General features: G+C 38.4%; 1 protein-coding gene across 1 annotated transcript; it reads right to left on the reverse strand.

The window, feature by feature from the left end:
* Positions 1 to 1242: 1242 nt before the first annotated feature.
* On the reverse strand, positions 1243 to 27211 carry LOC101550949 (pantetheine hydrolase VNN2). Its single transcript, XM_004609087.3, has 9 exons — positions 27095 to 27211; positions 25836 to 25889; positions 20956 to 21187; positions 20401 to 20531; positions 16906 to 17098; positions 11425 to 11713; positions 8404 to 8774; positions 7074 to 7244; positions 1243 to 1624 (listed from the first exon to the last, which is right to left on the reverse strand). Exons 3-9 carry the CDS (start codon positions 21166 to 21168, stop codon positions 1388 to 1390), a joined length of 1605 nt encoding a protein of 534 aa, XP_004609144.2. The 5' UTR covers positions 21169 to 21187; positions 25836 to 25889; positions 27095 to 27211; the 3' UTR covers positions 1243 to 1387.
* Positions 27212 to 27916: the final 705 nt, after the last annotated feature.

Raw genomic sequence — 27916 nt, forward strand, 5'->3', positions numbered from 1 at the left:
CTCAAGGAAAACCTAGCAAATCTGAAATGTTTTGTATTTAATTAAAAAGAGCATATGATTTGGGTGATTATGTGGTCTGAACTATTTGTAAACATGAACATTCACTACCATTTCTGATGTCCCAATGTTGAACAATGTTGGACATAGGGAATATATAAGCTCTTCTCAAAGTTAAAAACAAAACATGGCTAGATAGCCAAATTCTTCTCTTCATAGTAACTACAAAATTATAAGCTGCCCTTATTTCCTACATCATTTTAATAGAGCATTTAAATTAAATTCTTAAGAGCTTATACACAATATATAAAAAGCAAATATAAATTATCTCTCATTTTACTCAAAATAGTATAATTTTGATGATATATGACTTAAAATTATTAATTTCTTAAATCTTAGGTTATCTGTGTTAAATGATTAACAAGAAATACACTCATATATTTCAAGAAGCATAAAATACATTTTGAAAAAAGTAGACTACCCAAAGTTGATAACAAGCATTACACTTAATCATAGACTGTGTATTATAGGATTTGTGCCTATTATATTATCATATAGCTTCAGTAGGACTGTTGAGATAATGAGTACCTTGGACCAGGCCTCATTTGATATGCACGTGGATTGTCTATCATTCTTTTAAGTATATCTCAAAAGAACTTTCCCTTTTAATGTAAGCTTCCACATTGTCATCTAATTGGAAACAATCCCTTCCTAGCCCCCAATCTCTAGCACAGAAAACTAGATAACTTCAAGTTCAAATTGTCTTTGGAATTTAATCATAAACCATTCAATTTCCAGAGCCAAAGAATAGGATGATGATTAGGTAGGACACATGCCCAACCATGGTTCATTCCTTGGTACCATGTTCTTGCCAGAGTATCTCTGGGAAAAACCCTCAAATCCCCTGTGCAGAGGGGCTTAGTAGCACTACATCTTTGAGCCCCAGCTCTGAACTTCTGACTCTATTGGCCAAGTATCACAAGGCATGGCCCAGGGGCCACTGAACACTACGTGGGAGGCCATCAAAACAAATAAATAAATAATTATCCCAATCCCCATAACTATTTCTTGAAAGACTGAAATCCTAACACTGGTTCTGAAACTCTTCACTTGTTTTCTCTCAAACAAAAGCACACTAAGCGAATGAGACTAGAGTTATGATTTTATTCTAATTTTCTTATTTTTAAACCCAAGATCCATTATACCACAATAGAACACTTCAGAATAATCAAAAAAGTGGGAAAATTACCATATTTTAATAATTCTTCATGAGAAATATATATGTATTGAGAAATTACTGGTCTATACTAGTCAGAATGCCTTTCAAATTTTCTTTCAAAATTTCTCTTAAAAGCTTGGAAAGCTCAGTAAATACAATCAGTAAGCACAATCAGTAAAATACACGATGCAAAATATAATGTGATAAAGAGGTGTCATCGACTATTGCAGTGCTTTGCAAAGCTGTAATCATTAAAACTATAGATAGTAGGAGGTAAGTATTTGCTGAATTGCTCTTTCCCCCTGAGACGGAAAGTGAATCCTTAGCGTACCATCTTCCAAACAGTGACAGTGTTAATATGGGCTGGGATGATCCATTCTTGTTTACCAAACGCCCATCTTTTAATACCTAAAAATAAGTGGGGAAAAGGAAAATATGTTCACTTTGCTTATAACATAGGTTCTATCTAGATTCATTTCCAATCATCCTGCATATCATTGCTTTTATTAATTTGATCACTGTGAGACATAGTTATGAAGCTTTCATGTTTGAATTTCAGTCAAACAATGATCCAACACCCAACCCTCCATCAGTGCACATTTTCCACCACTAATGTTCCCAGTGGACTGGAGCGATAACACAGCGGGTAGGGTATTTGTCTTACATGCAGCCGACCCAGGTTTGATTCCTCCGTTCCTCTCGGAGAGTTGGGCAAGCTACCAAGAGTATCCTACCCGCACAGCAGAGCCTGGCAAGCTGCCCATGGCATATTGGATATGCCAAAAACAGTAACAAGTCTCACAATGGAGATGTTACTGTGCTCACTTGAGCAAATTGATGAACAATGGAAAAACAGTGCTACTGTGCAATGTTCCCAGTATCCATCAGTCCCACCATCCCCCCTGCCTCTTCGGCAGACAATTTTCCCCATACTCTCTCTCCAATTTGGGGCATTCTGGTTTACAATACAGATACTGAGAATCTATCACAACTGGTCCTTTATCTACTTTCAGCACACGTCTCCCATCCTGAACTATCCCTCCAACCATCAATGACTTAGTGATCCCTTCTCTATTCCAGCTGCCTTCTCCCCCACCTCATGAGGCAGGCTTCCAATCATAGAGCAATATCCCTGGTCCTTGGCTCTACTGTCCTTGGGTGTCAGTCTCATATTATGTCATGTTATATTCCGCTAGTGAGTACAGTCCTTCTTTGTCCCTCTCTTTCTGTTTTATTTCATTTAGCATGATACTCTCCATGACCGTCCACTTTTAAACAAATTTCATGACTTCATCTTTCCTAACAGCTGCATAGTATTCCACTGGGTACACAGAGCAAAGTTTTTTGTTTTTGTTTTTGTTTTTTTGCTTTTTGGGTCACACCCGGCAATGCACAGGGGTTACTCCTGGCTCTGCACTCAGGAATTACTCCTGGCGGTGCTCAGGGGACCATATGGGACACTGGGACTCGAACCCGGGTCGGCTGTGTGCAAGGCAAATGCCCTACCCACTGTGCTATCACTCCAGTCCCGGAGCAAAGTTTTTTTAACCAGTCGTCTGTTCTCAGGCACTCGGGTTGCTTCCAGATTCTGGCTATTGTGAACAGTGCTGCAATGAACATACAGCACACGTCATTTTTACTGTGCTTTTTTGCACCCTCAGGATATATTCCCAGAAGTGGTACTGTGGGGTCATATGGAAGCTCAATTTCTAGTTTTTTAAGGAATGCCTATATTGTTTTCCAAAAAGGCTGGATCAGTTGGCATTCCCACCAACAATGAAAGAGATCTGCACCAGTACTGGTTGTTCTTGTTCCTTTTGATGTGCTGCTCATCATTGTTGATCGAATATTTCCAGGCAGACTGGAAATTGGCATGCAATAATAAGAAACAAGCAAGACAGGGAGAGAATAGCTTCATAACAAAAGACAATGTCATTCTAAGGCATTCAACATTTGAGTTTCAACTATCAAATGTAAAAAATAATGAAAAATCAAAATTCAGGAACAAAAAGTTACTGAATCTATTAGAAAGAAAATCAGGACCTAGACAATGAAAACAACTTTTAAAAATCTTAAAATATAATAGTGAAACTGAGTCTATACTGTACATGAAGAAATTAGTATGTTACAGCCAGAGTGATATTACAGCAGGTAGAGCACTTGCCTTGCATGGCTCGACCTGGGTTTGAACGCTGGCACTCCATATAGTCCCATAAGCCCACCAGAGTGATAGAGCCAGGAGTAAGCCCTGAGCACTGCTGGATTTGAAAAGAAAGAGAGAGAGAGTGAGAAGGGAGGAGAAAGAAGGGAAGAAAGAAAGAAAGAAAAGAAGAAAAGAAAGAAAGAAAGAAAGAAAGAAAGAAAGAAAGAAAGAAAGAAAGAAAGAAAGAAAGAAAGAAAGAAAGAAAGAAAGAAAGAAAGAAAGAAAGAAAGAAAGAAAGAAAGGGAGAGAGAGGGAGGGAAGGAGGGAGAAAAAGAAGTGAGAGAAATGGAAAAAAGAGAGAAATAAAGAGGGAGAGAGAAAGAGGGAAAGAATAAGAATGAGAGTTTATAGAGTGTGGGTGCATGACATGTGTGTTTGGTGGCTGAGAACCACCTCCCCGATTTTTCCAGCAGAGGAAGAAAGAGATGAGCTCCTCATGGACAGATGGTAAGAAAAGGCCTATTTATGCAGAGCTGTTAGCATACTTACAGAACATCTGAGAGGTTCAAAGTATAGGACTGTATGTAGGTATGATTAGTCATTTACAGAGGTAAAGCCTTTCAGCAGAGGCATTTCCCTTGGGGGGATTAACTCAAGGAGACACTCTATCTCCCAGGGACATCTATATTGCTTTTCTCTTTCCCTTTAATTGTACATATTAAACAATTAAATTTACTTTTTATTAGTATTGCCAGTTATTTGGATAAACACAGTAAGAAGTATAAATTCCAAAACTTAGTTCTCTGTGCTCTGAGGGCAAGCAACGCTTTTACTGTAAGTCCCAGACTAAATCCTCAGACTGGTTCAGCTTGTACTTCCCCAAGGAGTCCTGTCTTTTAAGTCGTAACAATTTGCATCAAGATTGTGCTTTTATGCTTTCTAGATTGTCCCATTTTGATACCAGGGTAGCTTTTCTGCTTGTCTTGGGTTCATCCCAGTCCCACGGCAGGACATCCCTTTGTGGGGTGTTAGAACCTATGGTAACTGAAGCCTGAGTCAAGTAATTATGACAGATGCCCAAGTGTAGATATATTTCAGAGTCAATTAACTCCCAAATATTAGGAGCATAGCATGAATGGTCTTTCTGTGTTTAAGCAAAGAACATTGCTCTATAGCAAAATATGAAAAGGCTATAGAGGAAACAGAAAAGTAAGGAATTCACTTAAAATACAAATTATGAGCGCTCCTAATCCCCCAAGTTGATCTTTAACCTTTCGGTTGTGCTTTACCTCTCATTGTCACAATTCCCCAAGTCAGTCCTGGTTAGTTATAAGTAAAACTTTCTGGTAACTCTGAACTTTGTGGCCACACCAACAGCCCAACATCACAGTTTCACTACGAATCCCAGCTCTACAGATCTTAAAGTTTTTTAACAAGCATGGACTGAACCAACAAATTCCACAGTACTGAAATTCCAGTAGGAGCACACCAAATTAGATGGGAAAACTTAGAAATCAACTAAACTCCACAAACAAAAACAATAACACAGAAGGCTCAAGCAGTGATGGACGATTTCAAAGACTTAACAATCCCACAATGAGATATAAGAATTCTCACACATTTTCTTTTACTGAAGTATTTTCTATAATTCCTTCAGCCATTTGGTTGTAACAAGCAATACAAGATAAATCATTGTGTGTGTGCTAAGGGGGGAAGGATGAGGGGGTGGTTGGGAAAATGGAGACAATGATGGAAGGAAGGTCACTTAGGTGGTGGTGGGATTAGTGTTGGAAAATTGAAAACCTATAAGAATTGTATTATTACAATTATGTAAACCATGGTGTTTAAAAGTAGTATTAAAAATATATATTATGGTTAAGTTTCAGGCATACAATATTCCAACACCAATCCCTTCACCTGTGTCTACTGCCTACTACTTCCTTCCTTCCACTTTCTTCCATTGTCTCTGGTTTCCTATATGGCAGGCATTCTTTCTGTTCCTTTCCATGCCCCGCCCCTCCCTTTAGACACTGTGGTTTACAATTCTGTTACTTATAGGGCATCATGCATATCCCTTAACTTCCTCTCAGGACCCAGTCCTTGTCCAGAATGACCACTTCCCTCTACAACTGTCATAGTAGTCCCTTCCCTGACCTATCCCACCTCCCCAGTCACCAGCGGCAAGCTTCCTACTAAAGACCAATTATCCTGCTCTTTATTTATATTGCCTTTGGGCATTAGTTATTCTCTATATTTCTTTATATCCTGCATATGATCATCCTGTGTTCCTTTGACTCACTTCACTCAAATCTTTTACATTTTATATGCCTCTATAAATGGATGAAATTTGGACCACGTCAAACACAAACTCTTTATTTTTCGTGACTTTTCATGAAAATAGTAAAGTTTGTCTTTTTTTATCATTTTGGGATTAAGACAGTGACAGATTAATATTCATATCTCAGACTCTAGTTATAATTTAGAAATTTTACTGGTTTCCTGTTAGACATTTTCCTAAGACATATTACACAATTTACTAAACTTTTATGGGATTTATATGGAAAATAACTGAACTATTTTAATTATTCCCTTAAATTTTTATCCTCTGAAATAACCTGTTGAACTCTGAAAATATCACACCTTCATGACATTCTAACATGGTATGTTTGGTGTGGGAGCTTCTCGTTCCTCCAGTTCATCTGTCCATAGGTGACATCATACTGACACGATGTTCAGACATGTGATCTGTTTCTGGGAACGTTTACCTACCAGCTTAATAATATAAACCCTTAGTAAGTACTTCAGTATGCATCTTGATATTTATTTAATGCTTTTTTAAATTCTGAACTCACAGAACAAGCTCTGATCCATAGCTTAGGATCTTAATAGGACACACCCATAGAGTTGCCTAGCTATGATATTTCATTGTTCTCTAGCTGGTAGAGCAATTTCTCAAAACAATAATGAGTTTTATCCTTCTTGGTAAATTCATCAGCATCTGTTAGTGAGAACCTGTTGAACTTCAGGACTGGTCCCACTGTAGATTCTGCACTATTTATTTCTTTTTCCTTTGTATCAAAATTGGTCACATGACTTGCCCTGGGATATGAGATATTCTCAAACATGATACAAGAAGGACTTTCAGCATAAATTGTCCACTATAGCTCTCCCTTTTGATGTTCTTGGATTCGTTCTATCAAGCTCCAATTGCTGGAACATGCTAGGCTATAGGAAGACAGTGATATTCCAGCTGTCCAAAACAAAGACAGCACAAACTAGCCAGTCTCAGCCCCATGCATGGAGGATCCCAGTCGGAATCACCTAGACCAATTCTAAACCAGGGGTACCTAGCTACATCCAGTTCACCACACCAGCCACAAAATTGGGAGGAAAGAGATGGTGATAGCGTAAAGCCATTAAGTTTGGAAGAAGTGTGTTACACAACAAAAACCTGATAGAATCATCATAATGTGTTTGAATTGGTCTCAGAAAACTGACACCATGGAAATACTCTTTTTTTTCTTTTTGGGTCACACCTGGCCATGTACAGGGGTTACTCCTGGCTCTGCACTCAGGAATCACCCCTGACGGTGCTCAGGGGACAATATGGGATGCTGAAAATCGAACCCAGGTCGGTCACATGCAAGGCAAACGTCCTACCCTCTGAGCTATTGCTCCAGCCCCAACATGGAAATACTCTTAAAATCCTCCTACCTCGAATTTTCCAGGTGACAGATGAATCTCAGTAAGGAGCACTTCAGGAAAAACATACTCTGTGCCAAATGTGCCACTTAAGGAGAACATTTCAAAACGTGTCAAAGCAGTTTCTACTGGCTTTCCACAAGTTATTGAATTCAGAGTTTTGCATTTCAGCATGGTACATACCTGTGTGGAACAGATATAGATTAGTCATGCCTTACACCTGATTGCTTGTACTAGAGTTTCTTGTACCATAGCAAATATTTTTTTCATTTGATAAAAAATGGCTTACACAATTTTCTGCTCTAATGGATTGCAAGTGATTTCACACACACACACACACACACACACCCCACACACTTACTGACTTGTAACTAAATACAAAGAAAGAAGTCAATTTCAAAATTAGAATTAACTCATTATTCTGGTATATTAGTTGATGTTGTTTGACCAAGAAAGTGGAAGCCTTTAAACAACAGTTATACTAAAGCAAAGAGGAAGACTAAAATCTTCACAATTGCTTCCTCCTCCCCATATCTTTTTCTTTAGGAGAAAACAGTGCGGGGGGAGGGTAAGAGTAAAGTAAAATATAAATGAGTAATTCAGAACTTATATTTTTAAAACTTACTATTGGAAGTATATTGAACCTTTAGCTACAAGAGAAAAGAAGATAAAATCCCTATTTATTGTTGATTTTAAGATTTAAAGCAAGATTTTATGTTTAGATATATTGGTAAAGCTACTTAAGGAAGTTATTTAAATTCTCACCAAAGTATGTACTGTAGTTCATTAACCAAATATAAAGGATCACAGTTATTTTGTTTTGTAGCCACACCCAGTACTGATTTGGACTTATTTCTGGCTCTGTGCTCAGGGGTCAATCCTGGCAGTACTTCAGGGAAAGAAATCTAATCTGAGTCAGTCACATGCCTTAAACTATTTACTACCCCTCCAGCCCAGTCAGTTTATAGTTTCGTTTGTTTAGTTTTGAGGCCATACCCAGCTGTGTTCAGGCCTTGCTTCCGGCTCTGTGCTCAGTTTTCACCCCTGATGGTGCCCAGAGGACCATATAGGGTGCCAGTACATGCAAAGCAAGTATAATTACTCTGGCCCCTACAGTAGTATTTTTAATGCCCTCCGAAGAAACAAATTATAACTAACACCATTGCATTTATATGTTCTGATTAACCCCAAAGTTGCACACATGAGAAGGAAGAGTGAGGGTGAGAGAAAAAGAGAGTTCTATTGGCATTGTGTGGAGTAATAACAAGGGAAAATAGTTGATTCCCAAAGAAAATATTGAAAGTTCACCAGGAAGTTATTGATGAACAGGAGCTGAGATTACCTGCCAGTATTCCCTTTTCCTTCGGCCATGAAGTCCTGCAAAAGCTCCAAGAACATACACTTCATTCTCTTCTTTTCTTAACATTGTGTAGCTTAGATGACAGCAGAGCTCTTTTTGACACACTGTAAGATTTCCTGTACTTTCAAGTAGTTCTGTGAAGTTGAACTTATCCCTGGAAACAAATCCCCCAAAAGTTTTCTTGACAGGAAATGGTTTAATGCTGCTGGCATAGGCAGTCCAATTCACAGCAGGTGGGTAGACAGGAGACATTCGGGGATGCGAATCTACCTCTGAAAAGAGGAGCCTTCCCAGCTCGGTTTTCATATCATAATGGTACACTCTGGGAGAGTCTGGTGCATAGATTCCACTACCTGAGAATCATAGAATGTCTTAGAAAGAAAATCGAAACCATTACTAATGTCCCCATCATTAGGAATGTGGGCATATTACAACTAGAGAGCATGTAGGCTTCTAGTTCATTTAACACCTAAATACTTCCCATATTCTCTATTGCAGGGGGTTCATATAGATGTCTAGGGCCTGAGGACACAGCTCAGTGGTACAAGACTGGTTTATGTATGAGACCATGAGTTCAATCTCTTACACCATCTCACAGGGCATATACTCCTAGTTAAACTAGCAAGTGAAGAAGAAAATATAATAAATGATTGAAAATTAATATAATGTTGCTCCTTTAACCAGTTATCTAGGCAAATACTTGTTTATTGTATCACTGTATCACTGTCACCCCGTTGTTCATCTAATTGCTCAAGCAGGCACCAGGAGCATCTCCATTTGTCCCTGTTGAGTGCTAGTGTAACCCGATGGCATATTGGGGGCTCTTTCAAGATCAGGGGAATGAGGACTGTCATTGTTACTGTTTTTGGCATATCAAGTATGCCACAGGTAGCTTGCCAGGTTCTGCCATGTGGACAGGAACTCTCAGTGCTTGCCAGGCTCTCTGAGAAGGACGGAGGCTTTGGGGGCAGCCTCTAATAGCCTTTACAGGTGTTCCCAGTCTACCGAATGTAAGTTTTTGGTCGACTGGCATGTTATAACAATCTGCATACTGACAAACATGCACGCGTGCATGTTTGCATGTTTAACAACAACCCATATATTCATCAAATGGTAATTTAAAAGATAAATCCATTATGCTGGAATATGTGAAATAAAATGAAACTGCTGACATTCATAACATGGATGGATCGCAAATGTATTGTGTTAGGCAAAAGAAGCTAGACTCAAAAAGCCACCTAATTTTATGAGTCTTGTTTAAAAGAATTTCTGGAAAAACTTAAGAACAGAAGTATATCAGCTGAAAGCATCTGGAATGGAGATAGAAACTGAATAACAAGAAATAGTATTTTTTATAACTAGTTCCTAGCAATGGTTACATTATACCTTTTTATTGAATATTTAAAGCAAAATAAATGTTTGATGGTCTAATTTCAAATAACTTTTGAATACAATAGGATTACTTATTAAAGCTATGGAAAATTCCATCAGAGATAAAATTTTTATATTTAGCATTTTTCGAAAGGTAGAGGAAGTTGATACAAAATTTTGCCTTTGCTTATCACTTTGGCAACTTACATATACAACCACAAATTCTTCAATTCTGAAACACTTCTTTCTCTAATAGTAGGTCTATTCCCTTTCCCTTTGCATGAGAGAGAAAGAGAGAGAGAGAGAGAGAGAGAGAGAGAGAGAGAGAATATCTTTCTTTCTCTTGTCACTTGTCTGGGAAAACAGTTGCCATGCCATGCCATGAGGAAATGTGACATAGACCAAATGAAAAAGACAAGGGAAAAGAGATGGAGGATGGGGCCAAAGCAATAGTACTGCTTGCCTTGCATGCAGCCAACCTGAATTCGATCCTTGGCATCCCATATGGTCCCCTAAGCACTGCCAGGAGTAATTTCTGAGTGCAGAGCCAGGAGTAATCCCTGAGCATGGATGGGTGTGACCCAAAAAGCGAAAGAAAGAAAGAAAGAAAGAAAGAAAGAAAGAAAGAAAGAAAGAAAGAAAGGAAGGAAGGAAGGAAGGAAGGAAGGAAGGAAGGAAGGAAGGAAGGAAGGAAGGAAGGAAGGAAGGAAGGAAGGAAGGAAGGAAGGAAGGAAGGAAGGAAGGAAAAAAAGGAAGGAAGGAAGAAGAGAAATGGAGGTGTCCTATCAAAAGTCACTGAGGGACCTGACCCCTGACCAGTAGGCAGGTGAGTGAGCCAGCCTAAAGCAGATCTGCTACCCCACAAGCCCTCAGATGACTGCCCAGTAACCAGCTGGAAGCAATCTGAAGAGACAACCTGAGTCAGTCACACCCAACTCATACACTCCTAAATCCAGATCAACATGAACAAAATGACTGGTTATGAGTGATTCTTGAATGTAAATTATTATTATTTTAGGTCACTTTTATTTTTTATTTTTAGGATAATTTGTTACATGAAACATATTAATAATGTATGATTATATAATATAATATAGACTATATATTGCAATATATTATCATAATGCTATAATAATTATATAAGCATATACTTATATGTTATTACATAATATGTTATACAATTTATATGATTATATAGTTATATAATTAATATGATTGTATGATTTTATATTACATAATTACATTGCTGATTATGTAATTATATAATTAATATAATATATGATATATTCCTTTGCCTTTTGCCAGTTTTAGAGCACAACTTATTTAGTTCCCAGCTTTGTTTCTGTCTAGTGACCTTTGGAAAGTTACTCGCATTCTGGGTTCCTCAGCTTTCCAGTCTATAAATCAGAGGACAATACCCATGTCATATAGTGACTAAGAAAATAAATGTATTTGAACACAAAGAATTTTCTTAATACAACCAGAGCTGTTGTATTAAATAAGCACTTAGATTACAAACATAATAGAAAGTTACACGAAGAAAAGAAAAAATTACAATAGGCTATATTTGAGATTCAAGATGCATTTAGAGGTATCTGCCATATTTTGAAGTATTACCCGGTCATGAATTACCTGTCATATTGAGGCTTGTATGATGTGTATTGGCCACAAGAAGATTAACTCTCATTCCCCTGGCCCACGCTGAATGAAATGCAATAGCTGTCAAAAGGGGTAAAACATTCATCCAAGCTGTGGGGAACAATATAGTATCCACCTGGAGATCTTTCACCAGAGTAACAGCAGGATCATGGAAGAGTATATCAAAGCACGTGAAAATGCCAAACTTTCCAAAGGTGGTGTTGAAAGTCACCAACTCCGGCATTTTAGGAACATCAAACTGTGGCTCCGAGTAGAGATGGTACTAGAACAAATGTGTTGAAGGAAGAAAAGCAAAAGAAAATATAAAAGTCTTTTTTTTTTCTTTTTGGGTCACACCTGGCAATGCACAGAGGATACTCATGGTTCTACACTCAGGAATTACTCCCGGCGGTGCTTGGGGGACCATATGGGATGTTGGGGACCAAACCTGGGTTGGCCACGTACAAGGCAAATGCCCTACCCACTGTGCTATGGCTCTAGCCCCAAAGTCGTGTTTATTTTTAGAGTGACATATAAATACCCTCCAAAACTTAATGCTAGTTTTGACTGCTGTGGTCACCAGCAGCCATCTATAAGAGAATGAAGGTGGCAATTAAAAGTTAATTTCTAAGAAAAAACTCAATTGTCTTTTCTCTCCCCTTCTCCCAGTGAGCTCTTTTCTCTCTCTCCCCTTCCCAAAATTCCCTAACACTCTGTACACATTAAAAAGCTAGACCACACAACAGTTTCCTTTGATTCCCTGATCCTAGTTCCACAAATATTAATCAGACAACAGGTGTCACCTTCCTCTTTAGACTCACGTACATGCAAAGAATTTTCACAGCAAAATAGCAATCGGAAATGAATGGGGTTTTTTTATTCAGTTACCCCACATGTTTTCCAGGTAAATTGAGAAACTAACCTTGTCTAATATAATAATAAGGATAAATACTTCAATAAGATGACTTAACCATTCAGGGAATCCTGAAAGTTATAAAGAAGACTATTGAAACTTCTTATTTTCTCTGTGGAAAATTAAAAACACCTTTAATTTCACTGAAACTTACTGACAATGCTGTTCTTATTAGGTACATATCCCATGGGTCGTGGGTAACAGAGTTCCCAAGGTATGAAGTGAGAGTATGTGGCCCTTAGCTTGCTTGTCCACATTTAGTGCACTGAGTTAATTTTGTTAATCACTACAGTTAATTTTGCTTTGTAGACTGTTTGCCTATGCTACTAGTTTGACAAAACCAACACTTTTATAATGGAAGAGTAATTAAAGATTATACTTGCAAGATAGGGGATATGCATATCTTTGATGAGGGAGACCAGAGTTCAACCTGATACCCCATGGTCCCCTGAGCACCACTAGGAGCAATCCCTAAGCACCGAACCAGAAGTAGCTCCAAGGTACCACCAGCTATCAACCCCCAAACCCCAAATTCTAGGATTCACTGTCATCCCATTTTTCATCGATTTACCCGAGCGGGCACCAGTAACTTCTCCATTCATCCCAACCCTGAGATTTTAGCTGCCTCTCCTTACTCGTCTTTCCCAACGATTAGAGGTCAGAAGAATGAGACTTGTTATTGTTACTGTTTTTGGCATATTGAATACTCCACGGAAGCTTTCCAGGCTCTTTCATGCAGGCAGGATACTCTTGGCAGCTTGCTGGGCTCTCCAAGAGGTGTGTGTGTGTGTGTGTGTGTGTGTGTGTGTGTGTGTGTGTATGTGTGTGTATATACATATATACATACATATATATGTGTGTATACATATATACACATATATATACACACTAGGATTAGAAGTGTATATATTAGGCTGCAGAGCACATGCTTTGCATGAGAAAAATCCTGCAATACCTAATTTGGATCCCTAGAAACTATGACTCTGAACCCAGAGGGGAAAAATATCATTTGGAAGTGTATACTTGTTCAAATTAGTGCTCTTGCATTTTTCAAACAACTAGTCTAAAATAAAATAAGTTAATTATGACATTTACATTCTTAACGTTTAGAAGCATCTTCGTTCTACTTTCCAGACTGTTTGCCCTAGTTCCTAGACCCCATTAAAACCTAAGAGCAGCTAGTCGGGCCCGTGCTCGGCTCCGGCCGGCCGGGTTTTCGGCCCGGGCGCCCATGCCCCTGCAGAGCCGGTGGATGTGGAACAAGCGGGAACCAGAGACAGCTTTAGGAATTGGGGTTCCAGCAAGTGCCTGCACCCATGTATGGAGACTGTGAATTAAGCCTTTGCCCCACGCCGGCTAACGGAGGAAAGAACCTTCCTTCTTGGTCTCTCTCCCCTCCGGGAGAAGGCGTGGTGTCCGACATTTTGTGGGTCCGTTGAGAAGGTAAAACCTAAGAGCATTCCCCTTTGCCCATATCTTTACCAACGCTCATCATTTCTTGTCATATATATGTATATATATATAAAATATATATGTCAAATTCTAACAGGTCTATTGGTTTGCATTTCCCTCATCAGGGATAATAATTATCCTTTCATGTGCCTGTTTGATATTCGCATGTTGATTTTGGAGAAATATCTGTTTTGATCCTCTGCCCAGGTTTTAATTTGTTGCCATTTTTATACCTCTGCATTCATTTTAGTATTATTCACAAAAGTCAGGAAATGGAAACAACTTCAATGTTTACTTAAAGGTGAATTAAAAATTAAGATTGTGTATATACACAATTGAATGCTACTTATCCATAACCAGACAAAAAAATGAGACCTTATAATTTGCAACAACATAATTTCAACTATGAGGGTATTTATTATGCTGAGTAAAATAAGCCAAACAAAGAAAAAAACACAATTTTACTATGTGAAAATTAAAGAAATAAAGCAAAGAAATCTTAGATTCAGAAAACAAATGAGTGTAATCGAAGAGAAAGGTGGTTAAGAGGAGAAATGTGCATAGAGCGTTAAGTAAATGTAATGTTTGGAAATCTGACTTTAATAGTGATTTTAATATGGTGTGTAAGGCCCATAAAATCATGTCATCTGGTACATTACAGGACACACATATGTGCTTCTTGTCAGACTCCCCAGACTCTATCTGTATTGTATGACCTTTGAATTATGTTATAAATGTCCAATGGTCCTTGACAACATGGTTATAAATGTCCAAATGTTCCTTGGCCAAAAAATGGTATCCTTTTTGTACTGTTATTCAATACCTTTAAAAAAATAATATTAAAAATACAAACACTGTATCACAAACAAGGAAAGGAATAGTTGACATTTCTACTCTCAACATGAGACATTTTTGAAGACATAGAAGTTTAGTTACATATTTTTTTTCGTTTTTTTTTTTCCTTTTGGGTCACACCCGGCAAGTGCTCAGGGATTACTCCTGGCTCATGCACTCAGGAATTACTTCTGGAGGTGCTCTGGGGACCATATGGGATGCTGGGAATCGAACCAGGGTTGGCCACGTGCAAGGCAAATGCCTTACATGCTGTGCTATCACTCCAGCCCCTAGTTACATATTTTTTTAAAAGTAACCAAAGTTCTCAAAGTTGTGAAGAAAACATTTTAAAAGTTGTATATCAGGAGCAGAGACATAAGGCACTTTTCTTGCATGCAGTAGACTTTTGGCTTTAATCCCTGACAATACTATGGTTTCCTGAGCACCATCAAAAGTGATTCCTGAGCTCAGAGCCAAAAATAAACCCTGAGCATCACCAACCTCCTCTGAGAAATGGGACAGTCACAGGAGCTATATGCATTAGAAATGCACTTAATAGGTCAGTCTCTCTCTGTCTGAGGAATTTAGTGGAAAATTATTATTTTAGGTAATTTTTAACTCTCAATTCAGTTTACTGTGTGTTCATTTGCAAACCTAAGGCCTCAGATATGCAAAGCAAGAGTTCTAACACTGAACTATATATCTGGCCACACTCAGCTGAGTTAAAATTTCATGATTTAATTTTAAAAATTAAGGAAGGAATTAAATTAACTGTGATAGAAAATAAATAAGAACAAAAAAAAAAGAAAATAAATAAGAACACCATTTAGTGATTCAATAGAAAAAAGCAAAATTAACTTCAGTAAAATCAAGTCTGGACTAAAGAGATAGCACAGCGAGTAGTGAGTTTGCCTGGCACGTGGCCGACTCAGCTTCAATTCCTCCGTCCGTCTCAGAGAGCCCGGCAAGCTACTGAGAGTATCCCACCCGCACAGCAGAGCCTGGCAAACTCTCCGTTGCATATTTGGTATGCCAAAAACAGTAACAACAAATCTCACAATGGAGATGTTACTGGTGCCTTCTCAAGCAAATTGATGAACAATGGGAGGACAGTGCTACAGTGCAGTGCTAAAATCAAGTCATTTAATTTGGAAATATTTTTCACATTGTTTTAATGTGAAACTATACAGATTAGCTTACTTTAGTAGCCTTTATCAATAATTAAATTACTCATTTCATATATGCAAAACGTTATGTCATTTTTGAATTAATACAATATCTTTGTAACTGAGTCCCACTTACATGTTTATTCCAGATTAGTTTTCTAATGACTCATGTCATTTTCGGGAAGACATTATTATTAACATAATGAGATCCAAGTACAAAATAAAATTGAATGCAATATACTTTAGATTCAGAGTTGAAAAAACTCAATTGTGTAAATAAGAATGGGCATTTTATTATATTATAGTAAATGGTCTTTATTTCCTTATTTACATAGGTTAGAACTATATAGTAATCACAAATTAGCTACTACTGATTTATTATCTGCTCATTCTATTTGTTAGTTGTTAAAGTTTTGTAGGAACAAGCAATATAAAGTAAGTATCTAAGGAGGTATATTCAGATTGGGAGGGAAACTGGGGACACTGGTAGACGGAAGGTGACATTCGTGGCGTTGGAACAATAAATGCTTAAAACAGCTGTATGATAAGCAACTTTGTAAATCACAATATTTTTAATAAAAATGTAAAATTAAAAAAATTAATAGAACGGAGGGCTGGAGCAATAGCATAGCGGGTAGGGCGTTTGCCTTGCATGCAGCCATCCCGGGTTCGATTCCCAGCATCCCATATGGTCCCCTGAGCACGGCCAGGAGCAATTCCTGAGTGCAGAGCCAGGAGTAACTCCTGTGCATCGCCAGGTGTGACCCAAAAAGCAAAAATAAATAAATAAATAAATAAATAAATAAATGAAACATCATCTTCTATCATGCACCATGATTGCCCAAAACAATCCTATTCATCCAATTTTAACTTCTTACCCATACCACAAAGTATAATATTATCACTTTTCATTAATATACTTTTATTTCTTGATTTACATTTATTAACATCATGCCATAAAATAAAATAATTTAATGTAATTAAATGCCTTTAATGTTTGCTCTAGAAAAATCTCTACCAACATTGTATACTAAAGGCAATGAAGCTCAAACTCCTAAACAGAGCATTCACTCTCTCACAGCCCTCATTTCATTCATCCGCCCCTCTTACCTTATGATAGCGCGCCACCAGTTTTCCCTCTGTGTCATACACCACGTTGGTGTTGTATTGGTAATACCCATTGGGAGGACATGAGGACTCAGAGGACTTGCATGGCTTTTTGTCCCCAATATTTGCCACGACATAGATAGAGTTATTCTTGGCCAAGCAGCTGAGTCTTTTTTGTACTGGTGCATAACCAAATCTAAATCAAATTTCAATTAAGACATATTAAGGAGAAGTACTGTATGAGATCATATCTATGGAATAGATAGAAGCCCACCAACTAAGCCCACCAACTAGTGGCCCCACACCATTTTGGTTTTGCGTGGAGGCCTCGTTTCTGAGACGTAACTGATTGAATCCTTGACTTGGTGATGAGCTTGACCTCCAGCTCCTGCCCCTTCCCCAGAAACCGGGGTAGGACCATTAGTTCCAGCCTTCCTGTTGACTTGCCTCTGGTAATCTGCCCCAGTCTGTGATCTAACGTGATCCTGGTTGTGCTGGAAAGGGGCTTATTAAGATCAACATGACGCTCATTTCCCTTTGATGGCTCCAAGGGACCCAGGACTGCAACAGGAAAAGCTCTCCTGGCTCTTACTGCTGAGGAAATTCTGAGGTTTTTGAAGCTATGATTCAGGAACTGCACTGTCACTGTCACTGTCACTGTCCTCCCGTTGCTCATCGATTTGTTCGAGCGGGCACCAGTAACGTCTCTCGATTGTGAGATTTATTTGTTACTGTTTTGGGCACATATAACACACCCCGGGTAGCTTGCCAGGCTCTGCCCTGCGGGTTCGATACTCGCGGTAGCTTGCCGGGCTCTCCGGGAGGGGCGGAGGAATCGAACACGGGTCGGCCGCCTGAAAGGCGAACCCCTGCCCGCTGTGCTACCGCTCCAGCCCTGAGACCAGATATTTGACTTTTTAAGAACTCATGGCATCAAGATTATATACTGGAAACAATTGCTGATAGAAGTGGTCACTACCTGTTCCGACCTCCTTTTGCCCTGTACTCTGATGTTCCTGCTGCCTGGGGTGGTGACCTGCGCCATCCTTCTATTCCATCACCTTCTAGTGGGGCATTTTGTTGTTCTGACGGACAGCCTTGCCTCTTTCTCTCCCCATGGAAACTTTCCCAAAGAGATTCAGTGGTGGGCACAGTCCCAGAGGTTCAAGGATGCTCCTCTCTTTTTTCGCTCTGGTAAAAAAAAATCCTGCCTGAACTCAGCCTGCCATAACAAAATGCAGAGGACAGGGCTGGGTTCAACCACAGATATTTACATTTTCCCCGTTTCGGAGGCTGCAAGGTCAGGGTGGCAGCATGGTCAGGCTGTGATGAGGGTGTGCTTCACACAGCAAGGAGAATCGGCCTGCTGTCACCCAGAAGGGCACCCAGCTCCTGACTTCCTTAAACCTATTTACTTGAGGCCAAAGAGAGTCCAACAGGTAAGGCGCTTATCTTGCATGTGACGTGACAGATTCACAAAATGACTTTGAGAGTAGGTGACATGATTCAGTCCATTCCATAATCTTAATATAAACATTACTAATTTTTGTTTGATTGATTTTGGAACTCGGAGGAGTCTCACGCATGAAGGAACTGACAAAGGAACCCAGAGCCTGGCAAGCTACCCGTGACGCATTTGACATGCCAAAAACAGTAACAACAATGTGCTCTTCCGTGTTCCTGGAGCAAGCAGATGCCATTGGGCTATACTAGCACGTGAAGATGATGTTACTGGTGCCCGTTGGAGCAAATCAATGAACAATGGCATGACAGTGATACAGTGATATAGAAGCCCAACTCATAGGGACATAACAGATAGGTTACCAAGGACAGAATTGTGAGGAGAATTAAACAAATATTGTTTAAGGATACAAACTTGCAACTAATAGATAAATAAGATTTGGAGATCTAAGAAATAACAGTGATCCTTGTCAACAATGATCTATTACAAATTTCAAAGTTGCTACAAATTTCAGTCAGTTAAAACCTAATTCTCACCACTAAAATATTTTGATGAGACTATACTAATAGCCATATTGAAATATATGAGCAGCAAGTCAACACGTGTGTGCTCTAACTTTTCATAACATTATATAAGAACAAAATTTAAGATAGAAACTTAAAATTTAAGCTATTTTAACCACTCCATACAAAGATAATAACAATTAATTTAAGCCAATATAAAAACTGATTTTAAAAAAAAGAAAAACATGTTTTTGTTTTTATTTCTTTGGGAGGATCACACCTAGCAATGCTCAGGGGTTATTCTGGCACTGCACCTGAGAACTTCTCCTGGAAGTGCTTGAGGGACCATATGGAATGCAAGAAATTGAACTCCTATCTCTACAGCCCTCCTCCCATTCCCGGCAAACATACTTAATAGTCACAAAACTCTATCAGATCACTCCATCAGCAACCAAAAATATCCAAGAAATAGGACAAACAGGAAGGCATCTGATTTGCCTGTTGCCTGACCCAGGAGTAATCCCTTGCACCACATATGGTCCCAGAAATGCGAGTTGGAGGAATCCCTGAACACAGAGCCAGGAGTAAGCCCTGAGCACAGCTGGTGCACACTGAATGGCTGAATGAATGGAAAAATGAATTATTAAGTGAACTACACTAAATTGCCATGAAATTACGGTTTCTGTTAAAATATGTTCCTTTTCTCCAGCACTAAGACATGAAATATAACTCTCCCCTAAAATTTGCCAGTTTCTATGTTATTCTTATAATTTACACATTACGTTTGTAGCTAGCCTAGAACTCAATCTATTAGGAGCTGAGAAAGAAATGGCTTGCTTAAATTCTCTACTAGGACATATACTTACTGCAAATATAGACAAGTGCTCTCTGTGCTTAAACAATTTAATCTTCAACTGGTATTAGACAATAGTATGTGTACATTAATTATACTATTGTATTATAAACTATTTTATAATAAATATTCTATTATGTTTTAGAAAATTAGCTTTCTGAGCTTAGTAAAATGTTCTGCTTCAAAGTATATGATCTTAAGATTCACTAGAAAGTACATGGAAAGGGAAACGCTTTTTTTACTGGAAAGTAAATTCAGGAGCTGAGACGCCCCCATGAAATAGGCACAGGTATCTTCAGTAAGGATCTTGGAATAGTTTTCAAACACAGAACACTGTCTATTTCAGAAATTGACTTACTACTTAAACTAATGATATATTCTCTTCCCCTTAGTTCCTAACCCTACTAATAAATATTGTATTTACATATTTTCTCAAGATTTTAAGATTTTTAAACATAATTGCTGAGATATATATGTATAATACTGTAAGAGTCTCATTCTGTATCTACTGAGCTATCAGATGCTTTGTAAGCACAATATTTTAAATCTAGCAAATGTCAACATAAGTATAAAAACAGCATATACCACCTACATATTCCTCTGCATGTATCATTTTGTGTGGTAAATGAGCACATTTTAGAGAGTCACAGCACTTTGCACATCTCAAAGAATTCAAATACCTCTGGGGTTCCTGACATGGAGTCCAGTTCACCTGAGGGTCTGGGATGTCCTCCAGATACGGGAAAATGGTCTCCCTGGTAAATTTCCATCCATATAGTGCATCTTCTGGAGTCACAATGATTCGAGCATGCTGCCCAAAGAAACAGGCGCCAAAATGACTTCTCAAATCAAACCCACCAAGTAAAGTAAATTAAATAAAACGTTAAAAGAGGACTCCATGCAATAGTAGGGCAGGTAGGCCATTTGCCCTGCATGGTGCCAACTAAGGTCCAATCCCTGGCACTGCCCATGGTCCCAGAGCACGGTCAGAAGTAAGTCCTGAACGCAGAGAGGGAGTAATCCCCGAGCACTGTGGGCTGTGACTCAAAAATAAACAAAATTATTAAAGATCCAGGTACAGCTCATGTGTCATATGTCTGCAGTCCCAGGACTGATCACTGGCACTAATACAAATTTAAAAATATTTTTCATCTATATTAAATTGGCATTCAATTGCTTCCACCAGTTCTCATGTCCCTCCCTCTTATAAACTGGTTAACAAAATGAAAGTGTACCTGCTCAGCGGCCTGATGAATTGCTTTCTCCAGAATGTCTATATTTTTGTTCATAAGGAGCAATGCATCATTCTGAGAAACAGGTGTTTGGGTATTGTTTGGCAATAGGACAGCATGTTCATATACGGCAGCTATGAAAGTCTTCAGAGCACTGACATGCATAATGAGTAGGGCCAGAACAGCGATAGTTGGTTGTAAAGAGTAAACAATCATGGCTAAGGTCCAGTAATTTCTGAAAGAAAAAGTAGCATTCAGTTATTACTGATAGGAAGAGGAACATTAATAGAATATATGACTGCCAACTTTTATGCTCTTACTTCACAATTTCACTAGTATATCATACTTGACAACTTTAGAAGGAAAAACATTCTATTCAATAACAATCAAAAATTATTATAGGAGGGATCAGAAAGATAGTACAGCATGTAAGACACTTGCTTTGCATGTGGTTGACCCAGGTTCAATCTACAGCATCCCATAAAACAAAATGAAAATGAAATATAATATAGTAAAAGTACAACAGGTACTATTGCTGTCTTCATCTCAAATATCAAAATTATCAGTATAATTATACCTTTTAATTAATGTTATTTATTTGCAGGGCCATACTCAGTTATGCTAAGGACTTACTTCTGTCTCTGTGGGAGACAGAGACTTTGATTTACTTTTTTCTGTCCTGGTGAATGATTTTTGTCATAATTATTTTAATAAGAAGAAAATGTAAACACTTACTGTTAGGAATAAACCTGTAAATCAAAGACAGGAACACACCTGGCAACGCTTGGGAACTATATGGTTCTGGAGGTCAAGCCTGGGTTAACCCGGTACAAGGCGGCCCCCTACTCACTATACTGCTGCTTTGGCCTTACTGTACCTTTTTATTAAGTTTTAAAAAAAGTAACATCTAGCTCCTCTGTGAAAAAATCAAAACATCATTGATTAATTTTTTTTTGTGTTGTTAAACTACAAAAACCAGAAAACAGATCTTTTTTCTATCCTGGTGAATTATTTGCAACATAATTTTAATAAGAAGAAAATGTAAACACTTACTGTTAGGAGTAAACCCTGTAAATCAAAGTCAGGAACAAAATTACCCAGATCAACTCGAACTTTCTGATTAAAGATAAAGATACGTGTGCTCCATAGAAATCAGAATATTGTGTCAGATTTGTTCCCTGCCTAGATGTTGTTTTCTGGGATTTGATCAGGAGAAATCAAGAACCTCTGCTAAGGGGTCCCAGTCTTCAGAGAACTATTATTCCTTCCTTCCTTCTCCTAATCTCCTAATCTTCCTCCCTCCTTGCTCTTCCTTCATTCTCCCTTTCTCTTTTCCTCCTCCTGTCAATTTCTTCCTCCTTCGTCCCTTCCTCTCCTTCTCTTTCCTTTCTTCTCCCTTCCTTCCTGTTGTGACACAAATTTATATATATATATATATATATATAAATGTGTCACGATATATACATACATACACACACACACATACACACACAATACAACCTCTTTCAAACCTCCTAGGACATCTGTAAGTTTCAAAAAGAGAAAAGAAGGGGTTGATGGAACCACACAGGATGGACTCAAGCTTTTGGTGGCCGAAGCTGCCTCCCCAGGCTGGACAATGGGCAGCAGACAGGCTCTGGATGGAGGAACGGGAACCCAGCCCCAGGGCTTGTCAGCAGTCGGTTTACTTCTGTTTCCTCCCCAGCGTCGTCTGGTCTCTCCCTTTACGGCGCAGTCATAGTCCTAGTCATAGTTTTGGACGTAGTCTCAAAGTCCCAAATTCCCAGTTTTCCTCCTCATCTTCAAAGTCTTGTCGTACACTTTCTATTCTTCAACATCTAGTCCTCAGTGTCTAGTCTTCAACGTCTCCTCCCAGAGTCTAGTCCCCCGAGTCTAGTCCACATCTCCTTCACATCTTGTTCCCCAACGTCTAGTCCGCTCTTACCCCTTGCAGCATAGTTATATAGAAATCATGAAGGCTGGGGATACAAAGGTGAAGTTGAGCATTATCATAACAACAAAGAGAGGTAAAGTCTCTCTTTCAGGAGATTAATTTAAGGACAAATCTCATCTGAGGAATCAGCACTCCAAATTACTAGGAGATCCACGCAAGGCAAAATTCCATCCAGGGTGTATTGCTTTATCCTTTTCTCAGCTAGTAATCTATTTAAACAGTCATAGTAAATTTAGTTCTTATAATGTTATAATGTTTCTAGTAATGTCATTCTGTATGGACACAGTAAGAGATATATTAATCTTAAAGGTTGGCTCTTCCTGGGGACATCTCACTATATATTCCAGATTCTCAGGCCAGGTTAGTCTTTCCTAACCCCAGCAGGGTCCTTATTCAGTTTTTTTTTTTGGGTCATGACAAAGTTTGTCCATGACCATGCTATTAACTGATAGTTAAGTATTATCATGCTTGGCCTGGCCCATTTCGATGCCAGTGTAGCTCACGGCTTGCCCTGGGTCCATGCAGTCCCTCATCAGGACCCTGCTCTTGGAGTGCTAGGAATAAAGGGCAACTGAGGCTTTACTTGTATCACTTGTCATCCTGTTGTTCGTCGATTTGTTTGAGCAGGTGCCAGTAACGTCTCCATTTGTCACTGTCGCACGCTAGTGTAGCCCAGTGGCATCTGCTCACTCCAGGAACATGAAGAGCCCCAAACTGCTCATTCAGGGTCTTGAGGAAGAAGTCTGACCGTCCTGTAGGTGGGTAGTCACACGGTCTTTTGACGTCCTGTGGAATCCAGTCAGTAACAGCTCTAGTCCAGCAGCTGTCTCTAAATCACATTACCTGTCCGGCCCATCTGATTTTTGACGCCTTGGCAAACAAAACAGCATCCCTGATTCTTGATTGTCTACGGAGGTCAGAACTCCAGATTCCTTCTTCACTTGAGTGAAACGTGATACTCCAAGCATAGCTCTTTTGATTCCTCTTTGGGATACCCCAATAGCATTCTCATCCTGTTTTCGTAGGGCCTAGGTCTCTGAGGCTTAAGTCAAGTAAATATATAGATGCCCAGGAGTAAATATCATCTTGGAGTCAATTAACTCCCATGTTACAAAGCATAACACGAACTGTCTTTCTGTATCTACACAAAAAGGACATTTCTAAATAAACTATGCAAATGACATAAAGAAAGGAGAGAAGCAATATAGAATTACTAGTGCCTGATGGAATTGGGTGTGCCTCAATTGCACTGTTGTGGAATTGGCTCAATAAACTTAAGTTCCCTGAAGAAGCAGCAAGGACAACCCAATGTCATCCAACAGATATCCATATTTTAGCTTTCCCTAGTCTCAATTCTATCATGCAAGCATTTAGTTGTTTTTTCTTATTTAATCAACTCTGCTTGGAAAATTATATTCAAATATTTTTAACCAGAATAGTAGGTAGAAACTAATAAATAAAAATAATATCTTCTTTCCTTTGTAGGGAGCTAAAATTCCTCAATAAAGATGTGGTCTAAGAGTTATAAATAAAGCTTCTCTGCATTAATATATTTTCTGTTCAATATAACTCTTTATTAAAAAATAACTTCTCGAGCCCGGCAGCCGCATGTGTGCAGCCTCTCTGCACCTGCCCAACCATGGCCCCGGAGGCCAGCTAAACTACTTTGGGCACCAGCAGCTTCTTGCAGAAATGTCTCTAGAGTGTGAACTGAGTCCCAGCAGCCATTTTATGAAGACCACAAAAGGGAGGTACGATCTTGCAGTGATGCAATTTCTGGCAGAAATTTCCCTGGACTTAGTTACTAAAATACAGAAAACCAAAACCGTGCAGCTGCGATAGCCCTCATATCTCTTCATTGTCAGCAACATAAAACAAATTATCAAATGCTTCCTTTTCAACAGGTCTGACTTTGTGTGTGGGGGGGGAAATCTAAACAATAATAGTGAGTTTTTTGTTGAAATATTGAATGTAATCAAAGTAAAAAGAAAAGCAAAGTGAAATTTATCAGCTACACAGGCGGTGGATGAAGGGCGGGGTGGGGGAGGAGGTATACGGGGGTTCCTGGTTGTGGAATATGTGCACTGGTGAAGGGATGGGTGTTTGAGCATTGTATAATTGAGACTTAAGCCTGAAAGCTTTGTAACTTTCCACGTGGTGATTCAATAAAAAGAATTAAAAAAAAACTTCTCATCTCTATAAAATAGAAAACATAACTTAATGTCTAGAAAAATAACTCAGGTTTTTAGTGACAGTATAGATATGTTTATGAACTTTCAGATGATTGTATAATAGATTATAAATATGTGATTGAGTTATAATTAATATTAGTATAGATCTTTAGTTAATATGCATTAGATTATTATATAACTAGCATAGTCTATTATAGAGTCCATATACAACTACATATTAGTACTAAGACCTATATCTCAAGACTGATCTATTTTAATATATATGGGTGTCATTAGAGTTAAAAGTTTGTGTAAACCAAATGCTCACAGTTTACTGGAATTAAACCTGAGCCAGGAAGAGGAAGCATAAGTTATTATAGAATGTACAATTTCTTATTCCTGATTATAGAATTTGCCCCTATTACCCAAGACTTCATGGAAGTGTTTGTCCTCTAGTTGAGTGTCTGCATTTGATGATTGTCTGTTAACTTGGATCTTTTAAAGAACCTAATTCAAAATAACCACCCTACGAGTATAAATGAATCTGCTAAATGATAAATGACCACTTGATATAGATCATGTTTAATGAATACTTTTAACTCTTTCATGTTTATAAATATAATTTGGATCATTGTCTACTCTAATTTAACCTCACATTAGAATGTTTTGTTATGTCTTTTGCTTGGAAGTGTCCAAGTTGATGATAAGTTTATAATCTTTACTTTTTTAAGGGTAGGAGCCAAAACAATGATATCTACCTTTCAGATCTCAGTATCCTCCAGATTTTCCTGAATATTTTTCTCGCTTTGTGACTGAAAAAGAGAGAAATCATTTGAATTAAGGTGTTGTGCTTTTTTGTTTGTTTAAGTAGAGAGGGAAAAAAAGGAAATAGCTGCTAATCTGAGGTTAAATTGAAGAAGTTTTCATTCAACTCTAAAGTTTTGAAAATCTGTTCCATATAAACTGGAAATCTGAACAGCAAAGGAAATGTCATGAAATAAATAATCAGAAACCAGTAAATAAATCAGCAATTTAAATACAGAAAGATCTAGGAGGTAGCCCAGTGGGCTAGAACTCATACCTTACGTTTAGGGGCCCCAGATTCAATCCCTGGAACTACTTGGTCTCCCCAGCACCACTTGGAAGAAACTCCAAGCACTGAGCCAGGAATATCCTCTGAAGACCACCAGGTGTAAACCCCAGAAAATAATAGATATAACAATTATAAAATCCTTGAAAAATAAAGAAAAAGTGAATGATCTTTACAAACTTGTCATAGATGCTCTTGATACTGTTTTAAGTATTCAGAAGTAAAAGGCCAAAGGAGAGAGAACTTCATGAGTTTAAATGCTCATGTTCATAAAGTTGATTAAGTAGGACTGGGCTTCTTCATTTTTAACTCTGCGATAAAAAATTTTACTTTACTATCAGGAAAAGTAATTAAGCATATTTCATGGCTTATAGACCCCACATTTTAATTTACCATTTTGTGTTTATTTAGCTTTGTTAAAAAGTTATAAACAATTCAACGTTATTTGATCAAACAGTTACTTTAAAAAAAAACAGCCACTGCTCAAATATTTGTCCCTGGCTTATACATCTCTTAAAATCATATAATTAGCTAAGATTATGAGATTATTATTTTCTAAGATTACCTCCTAGAATAATATATAACCAGGCAGGTTCTAAGTCTATTGTAAGAAAAGTAGAAGAGTGAGCTGCTGCTTTTTTGTCTACGGTTTTAACCTCTATTTCTCATCTAAAAATTCAGGTATCCGTATCCCTATTGCCTTCAAAAGTTTATTCTGAAATTCAGAAACACATGAGAGTCTTCTGTAAGATGGAAATAGAATCACAATAATTAATGAAAATGGATAATAAGTTGTTAATATAGCAATCTTTTCCTCTTAATATTATTTAGTTAGTTCCATAGAACTGCTATTGTTCAATTAAATAAATCTAACATCTTTAGGTGCTTTTCTGGAGAATATCTGGAGACAGGATGGAGAGCGGTTACCTGGGCACGAATCCCTAGATCATGATGAGCTGGACCTGGTAGTCGCTTCTGAGTTGGACTGTAGACAACAGCAAGGACACCGAGGAATCAGTCACAGCTTGCTAAAGAACAGCTCCCCTCGACTTCCTGGTCTGGACTCTACTAGAAATAAAATGCTGAGAAGTGAAGCATTGAAACTGGCAATTCAGACGTTACAATGTTTGACATTTCCTCATACCCAAAAAAGAAACAGCAAAATAAGAAGCAAATGGTGGTGGTGGAGGTGGGGTGAGTGAGCAGGAAGAGCCAGCAAGAGAGAAAAAAGGAAAAACTTGATACTTGATACCAAACTAAAACCTTGTTTACTTAATCCTTGTTTACTTAATCCTTGTTTACTTAATCCTTGTTTACTTAATCCTTGTTTACTTAAACCAAACTAAACAAGGATGCAGTGGTGAGGTGCTTCTCTAGCTCTGGAGCTGGACGAGTGTCTCAGCCCTCACATGGTCATATCCTGGTACTCTCTGAATGCGCAACTGGGCGGAAATGCTTGTGACACAGGAAGTTGCATAGCCTCAACTGCTTTATTGTTATCTATAGTTATAGCAACTTCATGTGGTTCGATTGACCCTTCTGCTCTCTGCTCTAGGAATTTTAGCACCGAACTGCAGAACTTTTGTGAAAGTAATATAACATGCACCTCCTCTCTCAGAAACCCCATTGGCAAAAAGAATCGTATTAAGTATTCTACTTGCAAACTATTCTGAACCATTCTGCCAAAATTCATTGCATTCACCAATAGCAGCTTATAAAATATGTCTCAGTTGGTACTACAGACTTTGG

Source organism: Sorex araneus, chromosome 4 (assembly GCF_027595985.1).
Source record: "Sorex araneus isolate mSorAra2 chromosome 4, mSorAra2.pri, whole genome shotgun sequence".
NCBI classification, from domain to species: domain Eukaryota; kingdom Metazoa; phylum Chordata; class Mammalia; order Eulipotyphla; family Soricidae; genus Sorex; species Sorex araneus.

Excerpts from the sequence above, each read along its gene's own strand:
- LOC101550949 (XM_004609087.3), bottom strand. The coding sequence starts at position 21,168 with ATGATTGTTTACTCTTTACAACCAACTATCGCTGTTCTGGCCCTACTC. Across the intron at positions 7,245-8,403 it reads GGAAAAGGGAATACTGGCAG|GTATGTACCATGCTGAAATG; the intron begins GTAATCTCAGCT and ends TGTTCCACACAG. Across the intron at positions 1,625-7,073 it reads TGTCACCTGGAAAATTCGAG|GTATTAAAAGATGGGCGTTT; the intron begins GTAGGAGGATTT and ends ACTTATTTTTAG.